This window comes from Stylophora pistillata, chromosome 3 (assembly GCF_964205215.1).
Source record: "Stylophora pistillata chromosome 3, jaStyPist1.2, whole genome shotgun sequence".
NCBI lineage: Eukaryota > Metazoa > Cnidaria > Anthozoa > Scleractinia > Pocilloporidae > Stylophora > Stylophora pistillata.
Window position 1 is genome coordinate 4,750,824 of NC_142521.1, and position 18,432 is coordinate 4,769,255.

General features: G+C 36.4%; 2 protein-coding genes and 2 long non-coding RNA genes across 4 annotated transcripts; 2 read left to right on the top strand and 2 right to left on the bottom strand.

Annotated features, from left to right (window-relative positions):
- Window positions 1-585: 585 nt before the first annotated feature.
- Window positions 586-2,076, top strand: LOC148734189 (uncharacterized). The gene is made up of 3 exons (XR_015998446.1): window positions 586-964; window positions 1,500-1,650; window positions 1,990-2,076. It is a non-coding gene; the product is annotated as an uncharacterized LOC148734189 (long non-coding RNA).
- LOC148734190 (uncharacterized) lies at window positions 1,655-12,441 on the bottom strand. Its single transcript, XM_088752177.1, has 4 exons — window positions 11,691-12,441; window positions 8,573-10,333; window positions 4,558-4,635; window positions 1,655-4,022 (listed from the first exon to the last, which is right to left on the bottom strand). The coding sequence occupies exons 1-2, from the start codon at window positions 12,403-12,405 to the stop codon at window positions 9,582-9,584; spliced, it is 1,467 nt and encodes a 488-aa protein (XP_088608303.1). The 5' UTR covers window positions 12,406-12,441; the 3' UTR covers window positions 1,655-4,022; window positions 4,558-4,635; window positions 8,573-9,581.
- LOC111347576 (uncharacterized) lies at window positions 2,089-7,789 on the top strand. The gene is made up of 14 exons (XM_088752178.1): window positions 2,089-2,232; window positions 2,511-2,626; window positions 3,141-3,223; window positions 3,757-4,030; window positions 4,600-4,797; window positions 4,969-5,242; window positions 5,488-5,529; window positions 6,138-6,197; window positions 6,275-6,334; window positions 6,410-6,469; window positions 6,542-6,601; window positions 6,670-6,729; window positions 6,855-6,926; window positions 7,228-7,789. Exons 1-14 carry the CDS (start codon window positions 2,184-2,186, stop codon window positions 7,260-7,262), a joined length of 1,443 nt encoding a protein of 480 aa, XP_088608304.1. The 5' UTR covers window positions 2,089-2,183; the 3' UTR covers window positions 7,263-7,789.
- Window positions 12,442-14,907: 2,466 nt separating the features above from the next.
- LOC148734191 (uncharacterized) lies at window positions 14,908-17,084 on the bottom strand. Its single transcript, XR_015998448.1, has 2 exons — window positions 16,083-17,084; window positions 14,908-15,300 (listed from the first exon to the last, which is right to left on the bottom strand). It is a non-coding gene; the product is annotated as an uncharacterized LOC148734191 (long non-coding RNA).
- Window positions 17,085-18,432: the final 1,348 nt, after the last annotated feature.

Consider the following 18,432-nt stretch of genomic DNA (forward strand, 5'->3'; position numbering starts at 1 on the left):
GAAGTTAATAAGTAGAATTTTACGTGCACTGCGGTGGGCCGTCGAAGGTCTATTAGCCCAAACAAAACCACTCTTATTAGTTTATTATGTATATCATGTTGTTCTGTATGAGCTGTTGAAAGAAACTAGACATGATGTGCGTATCATTGTGTCAAAATATCCTGAAATGACGCATTGTAATTGACTACGTGACAGCTTAATAGAGGTGAAATACAATAAAAATTAGCCAATTGGGAATTCTAAATGGTTACCGCCTCCACTTAATAGAGGTGACCGCTTAATTGAGTTCAAGTTTACATTTTGGAAATTTGATAAGTTTCCTTTTTAATAAAGGGTAACCGCTGAATAGAGGGCCAATTAAGAGAGGTTTGAATGTAATTCAGTGCACAATGGGTTTAATTCAGTGCAAAGAAAGAAACAAACCGGACATTCTGATTGGTCAGTATAATTGGTCAATGTCAATGTCCATATATTTTTGCACTGCGCGCGCGCTTTCTTCTGAATGATTATGATAAGCTGCCTCATATTTTTTCGTGTATATTATCATGTATTATCATGTATATTATCATATCATGTACATTATCACATGATTTTTCTCGTGCAATTTGGAATAAATAGGCAATTGTAAAATTTTTTCAAATACCACAGATTGCACTCGCCCTACGTGCTCATGCAATGTTGTTAGCCTTTCAAAAAATCTACTCGTGCCTTTTTATTATAAATCGCAGGAGAAAAATCATTTGATTACCCAGACAAATATACTATAAAACAATTTTTTAGGAGATTCTTCCTCACCAACCGCCAGCTTGGCAACCACGGATCCATAATCCATGCTTTAACTAGCAAATCCAAGGCAGTTTGGGTGGCTCAATCATCAAAGGACACGTTCCTCCCTCAATATGTATACAAGCTATGCACAGATTATGTAAAGGGAACGAACCCAAAACGTTTTACGCCTGTGAAGGTAAAAGAGTTGTCTAGATTTATTAATTATTTACTGTAAGATAAAAATATTGCTTTTTGGTATGTAAATGAAATGAACCGCTCCACTCGATATCTACACCCACCCCCTCTCCCCCCTCCCCCCCTTGAAGGCCTATAATTTCTGAGGGGGAGGATTTCAAATACTATATATTTCTGATAGGGGTCAAACCCAAAGGGGTCAGAAGTACTCTTAACTGAAGTTCCCATGGGTAGTTTCTGAAAGGGGCTAAACTTCATACAAAGTTTCCAATGGTTTCTCTAGATAAATCCGTGGAAGGTATTAACTCCTCTAATCAGAAATTCCAGAAAGTGATTTCTGAAGGAGGTTGAAAATGTACTCTTCTGAAGGGGTGTTACAGGGAGGCCTTCAATAGAGGTGAGGGTGCGGATTTTAAATGGAATGGCCCGATGGCATGCTCATACTTTGTTAAAAGGTATTAAATATCACGTAGTCATTTGGGGCTTATGAAAGTTTATTATCCATCATTTCAATTTTTGTTTGTTTGTTTTTTTAGGTTATTGGAAAGCAAGATGACTCAAGTACTTGGGTTTTTAATAACCAAGTCCAAATCAATGGTTCAGGGGTTCTGATTCCAGAAAGTGAATTGACCTATGTGATCATTGAGGATGATGAAAAACTACCGGTGATTAATTGCATCACTGGAGGTAATTGATAATGAAGGAAAAATTTTATTACCAATCTTATCTTATCTTTATTATTGTTTGTTTCATACAAGCGAATTCCTAAGATTGGCCCAAGGCAGAGGCTTAAATGGCTTGTAAGAGACAGATACTATTTTTCAATAGTATCTTAGATAAACAGTAGGTTTATCTAAGGTATTCTAATCTAATCTAATCTAGATAATAAGCAATAATCGGGGTATATTAGAAGTTCATATAATTTTCACTAATTTACAAAGAGCAGTAAATTAATGGATTAAGATAAGCCTTTTGAATGTTACGAGGCAAGAATATTTTATTTCTATCTTTGATAATTTTTTTCAGACTTTGATGAAGGAGAATCTTTAAAGAATCTCTTTATGGCAGAAGCAAAAATTTTTAAGAACAACTTCCCCCAGGTTCTCATGGTGCATGTTGCATCTGCAATTGCATCAAACTATGAGCTGGTTGTTCAAGAGTTTGATGGTTGCTCTATACCTGTACTCAAGGGTTGCCCTGTATCAGGAAAAACCACAGCCATGAAAGCTGCCCTGAGTGTTTTGGGGAAAAAAAATGACTGCATCAGTGGTAAGTTCAAATCAAAGTAGATATGTAATAGAACCTCTCCTATATCATGCATATAAAAGAAATTTGAACTGATGAGTGAAAAAAGTTACGCGATACCTATTTTATTAATTTTATGATTATTAATCAGTAGTATCAGTGTTACAGTGCCAAAAAGCACTATGAATCTATGGTATGTTATTTTCAGTTTTTTTTTTCCTCTTACCCATTTTTATCATATTGATGAAAAGCAGTAAGTGTTGCTGCATTTGCTTTTATTCTGTTTGGGTCATTACTTTCAGAGGCTACATCGAAATTCATTGAGACCAAGCAAGGAATCTCTACCATCCCTTTTGGATGGGATGATTGCTCTTGTGTTAAGACACTAAAAAACATGGCGGTGAATTCATACAATGCGGTAAATATGCTGAAGCCTGTATATCATAGGAGTTAACAGATAAATATATACATATATACCATTTTTCCAAAAGTCTGAGAATCAACTGTAGATATATTGATACAGTATAGGGTTTTTAAACAACACATGATTCTCTGTGACTCAAATTATCGTGTTTGTACACTTGTTGTAAAGATACAAGCTTAAATCTGCCTCACAAGTACATGAACAGAATTTTCTGATTCATAGACAATCATGCGTTGCCTTGTGTAATCACATTAAGCTCAACATAGGTGTATTGAGAGCTTTTAACAGTATTGTTAACCAATTACCATGATTAGGTCTATAGACATGTACGGTAAAACTGAATTTTGGCAGTCAAGTCTTGGTTTTTTGTTTCATGATTCCATTTATTCATACAGATAAATGATACCCACAAACAAAGAATTTTGTCGAGTTGACATAAATAAAACTTTGAATGTTATATTTATTTCATGGATTCATAGGATAACATTCAGTTTTTATTTTTCCTTAGTGTGGGAGTGCAAATGTAAGGAAAACCTACATTCCACGTACAGTTCCACTGGTCACCACCAATCTTGATTTAGGAGATTTGAAGTAAGTTGTAAATTTTTTCAACTCTATTAATCTAATAAATTCTAGCTTAAATGTTAAAGTTGAAACAACTAAACACACGATTTCCTCTAACTCTGAGTTTTGCGCTAGTTCGCTCTACACTCATGTGTATCAAGAACTTTTCAACAGTATTCGCGCATCTGATGCTGAACTTTTTCAAAACATGCACACGTTTCTATGTTTTTCAATGTACTTTGGAAAATGGCTTTGCATGAAATTTTGTCAACTGATTAAATCACAACATGCCATTTGTGTTGACATTTTTATAATAATTCCAAGCCTTGTTTTTTTATTTAGTCATTTTACAAAATTTCATGCAAATTCATTTTCCAAAGTAGAGTGAAAAACCTAGAAACATGTGCATCTTTTGAAAACCTCCAGCATTAGTGTTTTGTTGATTAAATATAAAAAAATGTAATGTTTGTAAAGATAGCTAACTTCCCCATCATACGCATTTAAGGATTTGTTAGATTATTTCCATTCTTACTTTGCTAATTTATTAATAAATGCTATAGATATAAAAGCAGATGGCTTAGGATTATCTTCGAAGACCCTAACCCTAAGCTAGCTGGCATGGATCGCCATTCTGCAGAGAGAGGACTGAGGGAAGCCATGAAGACAGCACATAAAAGTGTGCGCGTCGTAACCATTAACACTTCAAACTACATTTACAATCGCATGCAAGATGAAGATTTTGCATCCATAGTTGCAAAGCTGGAAGATGACTTTCCAGATTTGGATCAGAGGGCAAGTGCTTCCTATTCCCTCTTGTTGTATGTCACTAAAAAGGTAAATAAAAAATAATTTTGTAATACACTTGAATCTCTATTAATCTTAACGCCTTGGGAAACTGAAAAAGTTTCTGCTATTTTAGGTTTCCCTGAACCCTGAATGGAAATGATTCTTGAAATAGACAATTAATTTAATGAAGATATTGCATAATTTGATTACAACCTTAACAATCAAGTACAAGTTTGGTTTAAGCAAAGATAAATAGCTATTCATTGATTAATTTATTAAACATTTCCCTGTCATGGATTCATTTTTCCTCTTGTAATCTTTGTATGCAGCTTGACCAAGTGATCTTGTACCCTTTATACTTTTTCACTTTAGTCATGCTGCATGCATTAAGCAAGTTACTCCACTAAAAAGTTGTTTTAATTTATAACATTAGCTTGAAATTGAGGTTCTAGCTAGCTAGCTTGCAATTCTGGTAATTACAGCTGACATCTATGATCATAGCCAATTAAAACTGCTTTGCAGAATACTTTAGAGAATTAATTATTGTTAATAACAAATCACAACCACAACCTCACCATAAATTCCATAACCATTCAATGATACATTTTGCTTTTCAGATGCTTCAGGATGTTGGTTTGAATAATTTCTTTGAGCTAGTAGAGAGGAAAATGTTTGAAGTTATCATACCAAGTTATATACAACTCCAGACGATGAAGCCATGTAAAGAAACAAGCATTAACCATACAAATGATGATGTCAGAGAATTCCTAAATTCATTCATGATAAAAAAATTGCTTCAGGGTGATCCAGAGGTGGTAAGTGTAACTAATTGAATATTCATAAAACATTAATAAACAAACAATATTAAATTGCTCAATTAATATATTTTTTAGTTTGAACCCTTGTTTGTAGAGCTTATATACATGAATAAATTATCAAACCATGTTGATCAGTTTTCTTCACTTATTTATCCTTTTTTAAAACAGGTCTTAAGGTTTTTTGATCAAGACTTCTCACCAACAAGTTGTGGTTGCAGAGAAACAATGGCATTCAATGTAAATGAATTGATCAAGTTTTGCTATGAAGGCCAAACCAGTCCACCGCCAAAAATAACTGGAATTTCGCTACGAAATTTCATTAAGACTCAGAAAATAGGCCATGCTTGCAAGGTCTATTTCAGGAAGAACTCTAGTCAAATGAATGCATTCCACATACAACAATCATGGTTCTCAGAAGAAACCTTAAAAGAACTACATAAAAGTAAGTCTCATGAGGAATGGCCATTTTTTAATTGCATGTGTCATAATCCATTACTAGTAAATAGCCAGTTTAGCTTAGTTGGTAGAGCAATGGTCTTGGTGAGGTTACTACACTTGCTCTCTTCTTATTTGCAAAAGGTAGATGTTTTAATTGAAACACTAATGTGTATGAATATTGATGAGGCTAAAGCTATTAAACAAGTGTGGCAACTTAACACATTAACGTTTTGTTTACTTTTGTTTCAGAATTTGGTAGAAGAAAAACAAAGATAAATCAGGGAAAGAATGGTTAGTAAAAAAGTGATTTGTTATATTATAAAAGCCTCTCTCTCTTTGGAGATGATATGATTTCAGTGAATCCGTTTCTGATTTAGGAAATTATTGACAACATGGATCCCACTAAAACTGGCTCACCTACATTTTAACCTGGCTGTTTGAACAAAAAAATTTTGATCATGTGATCAAATATTTACGTACCAATGGAATATTTTTGTGACCCGGGAACATTCCTTGGACATGCTTTCAAGGTGTTCTATTTAGCAACTCAAATAGTGGCAAACCCAAATTTTTGTCGTACTAAATGAAATTCTCAATGAAATTTAACATGAAGTTTATGAATAAAATTCATCATTCATAACAGCCAAATCCTACAAAAAGTCAAATTGATGACATTAATGTAACAGGCATCAAGGAAAGTTTTTTTTAACCAAAAGTTGGCTTCAAGAAAAATGGTTTCTGCCATATTTTAAGATGTTGAATTCTAGAGTGAAAACAACTATTTTGAATTTTTAAGACAGACAATTGCAAAAAGCCAATTCACAAGAATCTAAAGGTTTTTCTTTGTGGAAAACTTTAATAGACAAATGTTATTAATCATTGTTGCTTTGTACTTTCAGTTAATCAGCAATTAGATGGAGCTGTTAAGACAACCAGTGACAATGCACGAGAAGCTCAAGGTAACAGCATTTTATTTGTGAAAAACTTTGATAGTTATAGGCAAATATTATTAATAATTGCTGCTTTCTACTTTCAGCTAATCATCAATCAGATGGAGCCCTCGAGAAAACCCATGACAATGCACAAGAAGCTCAAGGTAACGGCATTTCTTTGTGAAAAACTGTAATAGACAAATGTTATTAATTAATCATTGTTGCATTTTTACTTTCAGCTAGTCATCAATTAGATGGAGCTATTGAGACAAACAGTGACAATGCACAAGAAGCTCAAGGTAAAGGCATTTGTTTGTGAAAAACTGTAATAGACAAAAGGTTATTAATCACTATTGCATTTTTACTTTCAGCTAGTCATCAATTAGATGGAGCTGTTGAGACAACCAGTGACAATGCACAAGATTTTCAAGGTAACCGCATTTTCTTTATGAAAAACTGTTCTACACAAATATTTATCACTGTTGCTTTTTACTTTCAGCTAATAATCAATCTGATGCAGCCGTCAAGACAGCAAGTGACATTGCACAAGAAACTAGAGGTAACTGCATTTTTCCCGCAAAACATTGAGCAAAATGTCCTTTAAAATGTTCTTTAGGCATTGGTTATATTTTAAAGTTGTTTTACAAAATATATAATATATATATAAAAATCTATTTTTTTCAGTTAAAAGAAGCAGGAGGAAAAGAATTGCTGCTGAATACCTGAAAGATTCCCTCTATCCAGTTTGCTTACCAGGTGGGATGATAGTCAAACTGACATGTTATAATTGAAGATAGAAGGCAATACCATGCTGCCATTGTTTACATGTTTATTCAAGCCTAATCCACCACTTACAACATCATTTACAACACAGTGAAATAAAATTTGAGTAGATTGAGCTCAAGAATTTTACAAATCGCCACTGATTTGACAAAAAGTTTTTTGAGAAAAGACGTAAGCTGTGCTTGAAATGGGCCAAATTTTCAAACAGCAACTAATACCTATAATCACTAGCTTTGAGAAAGGTTCTTCCAATCATGGTATTCTCTATTTCCAGGGAAACGAATCAGAGGAAAAACAGAAAAGAAGTGAGACCAACAAAGCCTGCGAGCTAAACATCAATCAACCTGGATCAAGAATTCACTCCAGAGACCAAATTTTTGCTTAAGCTTTTGCTCACCAGCGGATTGTAGTTATCTTAAATTTTTACATATTTAAATCTTTTATTGGAATTTGAAACACAAATAACAACCTTAAAATATTTAGGTATGATAAAAGAGTATTTTTTTGTGCATGTGGTAAGTGCACATACAATGTAGTTAAACTTGACTTAACCTGTTGTATTTTTAAGAAACAAGCTCATCATTTTATTTGTGATTTCACAAAAAGGCAATCTTTATAACAATTATTGGCATTCCTAAGTTAAGGGAACGTTTAAGCTACGGTTATTTTAAATAGAGGGCCAAACTCTACTTTTCATCTTTTTAAAGATTTTTTTCAGGTATTTTATACATTGATGTATTACATATCTCATATACATATGTACGTGACTACACTATGGTGATGTGCTATTCATAGAAAACGTATTCAGTACAATAAAATCAAAATCAATAAGTGAATTGCTTGAGTGGTCTGGAGAGTAGCAAGAATGGTGCAGGATTTTTAAACCAAGATTGGTGCTAATCACATCCATGTTTCAACTTCTCTCCTTTCTGTGTACCTTTAAATAGCTTTTAAAAAGATGAAGACCTTTAAAACCGAGCAGAATGGTTCCAGTCAACTTATGAAATGATTTTCATTTCATGGTTAGTAACCACCTCCAATTGACAAAAAATTCTATGAGAAAAGTCAAAATCCAATTGTCAAATGCTGGAATAAGTGTAAGGTTAGAGTGATTTTCATTGGAATATAGAAAAAATTTTTGTCAGTCAATTTTGAGCAACAATGACGTTGAAGAATTGCCTCGCTTTCATGGTGAAATAATGAGAATAATTTTGCATAAAAGTTAATCAGATGTTACCTTTTATTCCTTAGCAATGGATTTACAACCCATTTTAAATTCATGACTTTTGAAGTACTGGCATGTACGCATTCACAGGTTTAGTGACTCCTGCTAGCCATTAGGTAATATACGGATTCGAAAGAGCCTCTGAATTTGAATCTGTGAACAATTTCGTCATAAACCTGACTTATCTATCAAAGGATCATAATCAAATAATATTCTTTGCGACCTTTTTTGATAATTACAAATGGGAAAAATTTTACATGCCGAGAAATCGAATACGAAATGGCGGCGGAGCATACGTAGTGTGAAAGATTTGCGGAATTTAAAAATGGTTGCCGTACAAAGCTTTGTGTGAGAAATTACTACATCATTAAAAAACAAAATAAGCAATACTCACAAGAACTCCTATTATCCCCCTTTGTAAAGAAGTTCGGCCCCGGAAGGTCACTTTTCACTAATCATGGCCCCTCTGATGCTTTAAGTTCGCCTTTATTTACCATAATCCAAGTCTCACCACGCCGATATATGGTAGTTTTTTCAAAATGTCCACGAACGTCTTCTACGATGATCGATCGTCCATTTTAGACATATTTCAAGGCACAGAGAGCCTTTTAAGTTCGGCCGAAATAGCTGACAAAATCCCGTATTTCATGTTTTTCCAGGTATTCAACTCTTTAGGGAAACAAGCGCTTGCGTAAGCCAAAAAATGAGTCGAATTTGGTGAGGTATAGTAACTAACAAGAAAAATAGTCGCCATATTCAAAGGGCGTCGTAACATCGGTTTTTTAGCGAGTTTCCGCTGTACTGAAGCTGTTCATCGCATTGAGTGTGCTAATTTTGATGTTGCCCAACAATATCCTTAAATTCCACTGACTTCCAAAACATAGTAATCCTAAATTTGTAGCAGCGCTAATTTAAATTGAAAAATTTCTGAAAGACCCCCATTATAGGCATTTTTGAATTAGGAATAGAGAATTGAAAGTCCCTCATTACCATATACAGCGCCCACAACTGAATGTAGTAGAGATCCCGGCATGAAAAAGCAAGGAAAAACTTCAAAATAATCAAGTATTCGAAATAATATGGTGGATATTGCAGCTGACTTTAGTAATTATTATTTAATTTAAATCATTGCTTATCATTGCGAGGGGTTCATTATTAAGATTATAAGTGAAGTGAACGTAGCCTACTTAAGTGATTAAAGATGAATTTAATATCTAAATAACAAAAATCTAAATGATCCAACTAAACTGCCTATATCCGAGTACAAAGGCCTCTAACGATAGCTCATAACCTGCAGCATCAACGATAATATTTTTTCTAAATGTGTAAGCGCGGAAGACCGGCTATGAAACCCCGCTAAATTTGTTGTAGAAACTGTAGCGGAAAATCAATCGAGCAGTGCATTAATCATGTTGTTCTGAATCGAGACGAGCGCAAACTAAATCTTTCTTTTTTTGCATGTGCGCTAACTTGGCATGTATCTGTGCATCTGTTCTAGACGACAAATTAAAAGGCTTTTGCCCTGAAATTCTTGAACTAACTACAAAATTGTATAATGAAGAGATATTTTCCGCAGATGTCTCAATATCTGTTAGATTTATAACTTTTATTACACTTGCTAACAGAACCGACTCATAATTTGTCCATGGTCCACGTATTTGGGGAGTTCCTGTCGAAGATAGAAATTCCGATCCCTTCAGCCTTTTATGGATTCCAGGTGATCTTTTTCTCTTCAACCCTGAAGGCTTCGAGGTAGGACGAGAACTGGCACCGTACTCATTTTCGCAACCCACACAAGAGCACGAAGAGGAACATCCCTGTCCGTGTCTCAGGCAAGGACACTTGGACTTGATTAATCCATCCCTGCAGGCTGCGAATTTTTTGACATCTTCTCTCTTCTTAGCCATACTTTCTCCACATCTACAGCTTAAGTGTCTATGTGGCATTTTACCGGCTGTATCTTCCCCATTGGTCCCTGGATCTTGGTTCAAATTACCACAGTTTTTGCAACTGCACCTTCTAGTACACGACATTCCTTTCCGCACACAAGGGCAGACCTTGCGTGCGGATGAAAGGCACGATGACTTGATTCCTCTCGCCAGATTTTTGCCACAGCAACAGCCTTTAATATTTTCTTTTACTGATATTTCAGAATCTGCAAGAAACAGGAATTAATTTTGTCAACAGCTTAACATTCATGATGAGTTTTAAGCTGTTGGATCAGCTTTTATTTTTTATAAATTCAGGTTGGCTATATGGTAAAGGGTTATACTTTATTCTGCGTAAAGCCGAGAAAATGGAAAAAATGAGAAATAATAAGTCATTTACATTAATTTCTAATGCATCATGTATTTTTATATGTGCATGATTGTTCTCAACAGTGCACGTCATCCACTATGCCTCGGCTAAAAGTGGAGAACGTCCGATGTAATCGCATAGCTAAAGGTAAACTCGCGGTCTGATTGGCTATCGATGAGAGGGTATTTAGGGTGGAATTGCACTTGTGCGTAAAGCGATATTGCTGACGTGAGTCGCGAGAAAAAATTATTGCGAACGTAGAAACAAAATTGCAACTCGTGTTACGAAAATTTCACCTTGTAAATGAATTGAAATTTAAATTTTAGAAAATTTGAGGAAACCATTCCTACTCAAAGTACGAGAAAACGCAAAGAATGAAAAAACAAAAGGGCAGAGACGAGGGAACAAAGCCCAACAACAGTTCATGCCGAGGAAACCAAACAAGCGTCGCGAAAGAACAACGAAAACTCACCGGTTTTCTGTAGATCTTGTTTTGATACCGGTACGCTTGAAATTTTCCTTTCGCTTAGGGATTTGAGCATCCAGTTGCTGATTGTTGGCGCCACATTTTGCAAAGTTGACTGGTAGCAGGCAACTCCAAGACATTAATTGAATGAAAGAACTTCTCTATAAAATCTCTTTCTTAAATAACTCCGTATTTTGTACTTTTAGTTTTTTTCGCCGATGATTGAGAAATGTGAGACACTTTTTTCTCCACGAGTTTGAAATAAAAGTGGTTTTCATTCTAAAAATATCTTGTTCCCTATTCGCTAGATCTTGATACCTGACTTTGAAAGGGTTTCCATTGTTTATGTACTGGCATGGCGCACAAAAATATGAAACGTCTTGTTTCGCCCAGTGATTTGATGACTTTAGCTATGCGATTCAAGAAAAACTCAATGCTTGACGAGTGAATTCCATGTTAAATTTTACTTGAAAAACCAATATCGCACTCATCACTTCGCGATTCGTGCGCTATAGGTTTCTCACGTGAAATTTAAGGTGAACTCACTCACCAGGCAGTGAAATTTTCTATAGTATTCCCCGAGTAATATTTCTTGTCGATGTGCATGCGCAAACTCTTACATGTTAAATCAATGAATGAAATTTTGACTGCATCGTCCAGTTTAAACGTTAATCAATAAGTACAAATCAATTTGGAATTGAATCTTACGTAATTTATTACCCGCAGTACTGACAGGCGGTGTACTCACTTTGCTTCTTTGTAGCATCGTAATGTCCGCAAGCTGTTGCATCAAATGCAAGGTATAATGGTGATGTGGCGATGAAACAGTCTGGGACGAAAGTTGTATAAGGAAAAGATGCCAATGATGTTATTACAACCACGGGAATTTGAAGCACATCTGCACAAACCCTTACAACAAGGTCACCGAGATTACCGCTAAACGTCCCACGTTCTCTAAAGAGTTCGGTTTCTTCGTTAAGTCTAGAAGGATCCACCCCTGCGAGAAATTGGTAATTTTCATTACTTTGTACTTGATCCACAAAAAGTTTTCTCAAGTTATAAGCATTTTCCTCCTCGCAGCCTTTTAGTAAACCCAGATCTTCAAGGTGCGCCGTAAGAGCAGGATTCTTATCGATGAATTCTGGAAGTCTTCGCAATTGCCTTACAATGCTGGTGAAAACACAATCACCATCTCCGGAAACGGGATCAATTGTAAGTCCAAACGAGGCAAGGTTTCTTGAAAGATTGAAGCGATGATTATTTGCATTTTCCATCCCTTGCTTATTTTCACTGGTCAATGAATTTTGTGTTATATTCTGCAGGAAGAGCGAATCAAAAAAATCTGCTGATCTGTCCTTGACAGTGTTACTAATTTTTTCAAGTAGGCTATAAAGTTGATTGGTGATGTTTAATATTCTCTTTGCTACAGCATCAGAAAGGAGATGACTTATATCATCCGCCATTAATATCAACTCGTCATCTTGCTGGAATCACGACACAGGCGAGACTTTTTCAGCGTTGATAGTTGCATTACTCTTCACTAAATCATTTAATAAATTGTCATCATTTGTTTTGGTGGTTTTATCATTAGCTGCCTGGTCGTTTTCTAGTGGAACATCTGGAACCACGCGATGATTTTTGACATGTTTTTCTCCTTTTCTTTTCGTGTTCATGTAATGAAAAAGAACTGTTAATATTGCAATTGCAAGTTCAGGACCAACAACGGATGTTCCACATAAGAGAGATCTGTTTAAACTTCGGTGAATTCTCTCGTTTCCCGCAGTCCCTGCGCCCGGCTCTATATCAGAGAGACAGTCATTATTAATGTGCCGTCTTAACTTCACTATTTCATTAGAAAGAGGTTCATAAATCTCGCTCGCTAAGAATGTTTTCCAGCGTTCGCAGAAGGTGTCCAGATTTTTGCTCATAACTGAAGCGTCTGGGGTTTTCATCTTACGTTCGTCTCCTAAATCCCCATCTTGTCTGAAAACCAGGGAGAATTCTTTGCAGAATGTCCTGGAAAATTCATTTCCTTTTGGTACCATATTGGTCACGCGTTGTATAGCGTGGAATAAATCAAGTTTGACTGGGACGTCTTCCATTATATCTTGGATTTGCTTTCTTGATTGACAACAATTGTCTACATGCACAGCCTTCAACTTTAACCTGTTCCGACTTTTTACATCTCGCAAAAGGTTTTTAACTTCTGAATAACCTGTGGATTTTGTCAGCCTCCAATCCACGATTTCTCTATTCTCATTTAACAAAAGTAAAAGAAAGCCGAATTGTTTAACATAGCGACCATCCGTGTCGCGATAACAGCCAATATTTTTTCCAACCTTAAACGTGTGATCTAAGGATAAGGAAGTTGCTTCGATCTTTTCCATTTCTTCCCGGTATAACAGCCTCGTTTCCTCGAAACGATCCAAGTATATTCTGATTAACTGGGAATCAGAGGGAAAAGAGAATATCAGGTCCTCGTAAAAAATGATGCTTTCTTTGTCATTGCGATTTTGAACACCTGAGGTTTGCTTTGATGATAAGTAAGAAAGAAAGCGTTTATTTCTTTCCGAAAACTTTCTGAAATTCAAGTTTGCTATGATTTCACTTATCTGTAAAAAGTTATTACCCTCCAAAACCAAAGTCTCCACTAAATTAATGATATCCATCGTGCAGCAAGACTTGTGATATTTCTTGAAGGGAAAAAGGTTTGAAATAGAATCAGGTAGAAAATTCATAATTGCTGAAGATCCAGAGAGGTAAGAACACTGCTTGTCAAAACCTTTGTACGTGCATCTGTAATAACGTTGGACAAGGATGATGTTACCGCCCAAATCATAGACCATTCTCGGGTTCAGATAGCTCTTTCTGTTAATCACATTCGTCCATTTTTGGCCAGTCATCACGGCACCGTGTTTAGGACATCTTAATTGCAATTGGAAATGTTCGATGGGCGCCCAAATGAAAAGTTTTGGCAGCAAAAAGTTTCTTTGTTGAACCAGAAATATTTCTCCATCGGCAGCCATTCTTGCCCTTGTTGGTGGTTGAATTACATGATCAAACCGGTCGGCTTGCATATCTTGTTGAAACGAGCACAAAATCTTCTCTACGTAACTTTGTACTATGTCATCAAGGACAATAGAATTTACCATGAAAAAATTCAGGTTTAGAGCAAGTAAAAAATGTATGTGCGCCATTCTGTGCCGCCTGAGATGATAACTACCAATGATAAAAATCTACATTCATACTGCAAACAGCCCCTTTCACTTTTTGTTGTAGAAATTTGGGTGTAATTATTATTTTAGTAAACGTGCTTGTTACCGTATTACGCATACGTTAGGAATTTGGCAGCTTTATTTGACGCGTTACTTAGTTAATTACACCTATTGTGTAATAATAGGGATCCCAAGTAACGGCCACTGCGGTTAGGCTTCTTTCATCAGATTTCCCGTGAGTCACGATTAGGGCTGTTCTTCTAACAAAAGTCCTTGTCACCTTGTTGCGCATAAGTTGGGAATTTTGCAGTTTCATGCCAGATTCCTTGCGCCAAACCCATTATTAATAAAATCAACAATTCCAAACGATTAAAAGTACCGTTAGATTTGTGCCTGAACTTTTTTTCCGAAGATGTTTCAAATAAACTCTAATAAAATTAAAAAAATATCAAATATCAATGTTAAAGATAAAGATCCATTCTGGGTACTATATACATCTCGAAAATAAATTTGATACCAAACAAATCACGTACTCATACGTGAAACGGCCGGAAAATATCAAACATATACAACACCTCTGGTTTCAGAGCTAATGATAGAGGAAAGACTAGTGTAAAGTCACTGCGGTCAGGCTTCCTTTGTAAGATAATATCAGTCACGATTATGGCTGTAGTTAGATCGAAGTGGCCGGTTGGAAAATGTGGACTGGAATCTGGACTGGAATCTGGACTGGACTGGACTGGACTTCACTCTTTTTGTAAAATATAAAATTTAATCGAAATTGGGTATCATTTATCTGTATGAATAAATAAAATCATGAAACAAAAAACCAAGATTTGACTGCCAAAATTCAGTTTTACCCTACATGTTCTATAGACCTACTATAATACTATTTCTTTCGTTGTAAGCTCTTGAATTTTTTCCATCATTTTGATGAATTCTGCCTTAACATCTTTAAGCAAATGGTGGTAGGCCTCCGTCGGTCAAGGTCGAACATGGGTATGGCATCCTAATTGTGTGCTTGGCTGGAGCATCGGCGACTATGAATGTGAAGACCAATGCGTGAATGGCCTTCACAATACGTGAATACAAATCCTTCCAATATAATTAATAGGAAAAATAAGTTTATGCAAGGGTAAAAGCCTGCAAGACAAAGAAATTGAAGTCTGCAAAGTTTTTCAAAAGATAATTTACCTTAATCGAATTTGATCTCACTGTATCAATTTCTTTTCCTCTTACAATCCGTGTAAAATCCTCTTAGAGAGTTAAAAATTGTAATTTTAATGCAAATGATCGTCAATCAAGTTTCAGTTAAATCAAAACGGCAGGCCTAACGCGAGTGCAGTTCTCTAAAAATCACCGCATGGAAACTTTGTTGAATATATTGCCAAAAAGAAGAAAAATAAATGATAATAATAATAATAATAATAATAATAATAAAAGAAATCATAAGCAAAAAAAGCCCCTTAGATTTAGTCGAAATTTGACCACTATAGGAATGAGAAAGGAAAAAGAAAACAAGTCAATAGCCTTAAAAAAACGACAATTGAAAAGTAGAATCTGCCGAAACCACGAATGGCTGAAGAAGAATAGAATTCCAGGCAGGAAATCCATTGAGAGGTATACGATTGTAAGAATTCGAGCAAAAAAGAAAAAGGGAACAAAAAGCTCTTTGAATAAAAATATCTTGACTAAAAAAACAGATACTGTAGCTTAAGTCTATGGCAATAAACTTAGTCAATTGCCTTGAATTGTAATTTATTCCAGCATCCAGTAAAGACTAATTAAACGAAGATGTTTCTGCCTCGAAGCGGTATTGAAAAATTATTTGGGTAAATGAGAGGCCGCTATTAAAAGCCGGTGGTTTATCGTCCTCTGTTTTTTCATTTTCTAGAAAAGTGTTGAATTTTTCAAGGAAGAATAACCTTCTAATCTTTCCTTTTCCAATTTTTTCTTTCGGGTTTAATCAGCTTCATTTTGAAGAGAAGAGCTGTTTGAATTTCGCTGTTATTACACCTTTCTGCAAAATACAAGTTGAAAGTAACAAAATAATAAAATCTACAAAGTCAAGAGCTGCCATAATTTCCCACCAAATTAATTAAGAAAAGGCGGGATTTCCGAAGCGCTGGCGAGGTAAGAATGGTTTCATGAATGTTCCTTTTAATGTCTCTAGAGATTTTATTGGCAAGCTATTGAAGGTTATTGCTATTAATTTTGGATAAGAGGGCATTTTGGGGTTCTGTTTTTAATCTCTGTATACCACCATTCTGGATTTTCGCGCCAAAGATGTGATTTGAATTCTGATTGGTTTAGACATGGATATCGCCAGACGTGCACAACCTCAATGCCAGTGATAGCCAATGATGGCCTGTGATAGCCAGTGATAGCTAGTGATAGCGAGTGATAGCTGGTGATAGCCAGTGATAGCTAGTGATAGCCAGTGATAGCTAGTAATAGCCAGTGATAGTCAGTGATAGCTAGGGATAACTAGTGATAGCCAGTGATAGCTAGGGATAGTCAGTGATAGCCAGTGATAGCCAGTGATAGCCAGTGATAGCTAGTGATAGCTGGTGATAGCCAGTGATAGCTAGTGATAGTCAGTGATAGCCAGTGATAGCCAGTGATAGCTAGTGATAGCCAGTGATAGTCAGTGATAGCTAGGGATAGTCAGCGTAGCCAGTGATAGCCAGTGATAGCTAGTGATAGCAAGTGATAGCTAGTGATAGCTGGTGATAGCCAGTGATAGCTAGTGATAGTCAGTGATAGCCAGTGATAGCTAGTGATAGCCAGTGATAGCTAGTGATAGCTAGTGATAGCCAGTGATAGTCAGTCATAGCTAGGGATAACTAGTGATAGCCAGTGATAGCTAGGGATAGTCAGTGATAGCCAGTGATAGCCAGTGATAGCTAGTGACAGCAAGTGATAGCTAGTGATAGCTGGTGATAGCCAGTGATAGCTAGTGATAGTCAGTGATAGCCAGTGATAGCTAGTGATAGCCAGTGATAGCTAGTGATAGCTAGTAATAGTCGGTGATAGCTAGTGATAGTCAGTGATAGCCAGTGATAGTAAGTGATAGCTAGGGATAACTAGTGATAGCCAGTGATAGCCTGTGATAGCTAGTGATAGCCAGTGATAGCTAGTGATAGCTAGTGATAGCCAGTGATAGTCAGTCATAGCTAGGGATAAGTAGTGATAGCCAGTGATAGCCTGTGATAGCTAGTGATAGCTAGTGGTAGCCAGTGATAGCCAGTGATAGCAAGTGATAGCTAGAGATAGGTAGTGATAGGTAGTGATAGCCAGTGATAGCCAGTGATAGCCAGTGATAGCTAGTGATAGCTAGTGATAGCTAGTGATAGCTAGGGATAACTAGTGATAGCCAGTGATAGCCTGTGATAGCTAGTGACAGCTAGTGGTAGCCAGTGATAGCAAGTGATAGCCTGTGATAGCCAGTGATAGCTAGTGATAGCTAGTAATAGTCGGTGATAGCTAGTGATAGTCAGTGATAGCCAGTGATAGTAAGTGATAGCTAGGGATAACTAGTGATAGCCAGTGATAGCCTGTGATAGCTAATGATAGCTGGTAGTAGCCAGTGATAGCCAGTGATAACCGGTGATAGCAAGTGATAGCCTGTGATAGCCAGTGATAGCTAGTGATAACCAGTGATAGCCAGTGATAGCTAGTGATAACCAGTGATAGCCTGTGATAGCCAGTGATAGCTAGTGATAGCCAGTAATAGCCAGTGATAGCTAGTGATAGCCAGTGATAGCCTGTGATAACCAGTGATAGCTAGTGATGGCCAGTGATAGTGTGATAGCCTGTGATAGCCTGTGATACCTAGTGATTGCTAGTGATAGCCAGTGATAGCCAGTGATAGCCAGTGATAGCCAGTGATAGCTAGTGATGGCCAGTGATAGCTTGTGATAGCTAGTGATAGCTAGTGATAGCTCGTGATAACCGGTGATAGCCAGTGATAGCTAGTGATAGCCAGTGATAGCCTGTGATAGCCAGTGATAGCTTATGATATCCAGTGATAGCCAGTGATAGCCAGTGATAGCTAGTGATAGCCAGTGATAGCCAGTGATAGCCAGTGATAGCTAGTGATAGCCAGTGATAGCCAGTGATAGCTAGTGATAGCCAGTGATAGTCTGTGATAGCCAGTGATAGCTAGTGATGGCCAGTGATAGCCGGCGATAGCCTGTGATAGCCTGTGATAGGTAGTGATTGCTAGTGATAGCCAGTGATAGCCAGTGATAGCCAATGATAGCCAGTGATAGC

Coding starts and splice junctions, on each gene's coding strand:
- LOC148734190 (XM_088752177.1), bottom strand. CDS start 12,405: ATGGCGGATGATATAAGTCATCTCCTTTCTGATGCTGTAGCAAAGAGA. Junction 10,334..11,690: donor CGATGCTACAAAGAAGCAAA/GTGAGTACACCG, acceptor TGTTTCTTGCAG/ATTCTGAAATATCAGTAAAA.
- LOC111347576 (XM_088752178.1), top strand. CDS start 2,184: ATGAAAGCTGCCCTGAGTGTTTTGGGGAAAAAAAATGACTGCATCAGT. Junction 2,627..3,140: donor CGGTGAATTCATACAATGCG/GTAAATATGCTG, acceptor ATTTTTCCTTAG/TGTGGGAGTGCAAATGTAAG. Junction 4,031..4,599: donor TGTTGTATGTCACTAAAAAG/GTAAATAAAAAA, acceptor TTTGCTTTTCAG/ATGCTTCAGGATGTTGGTTT.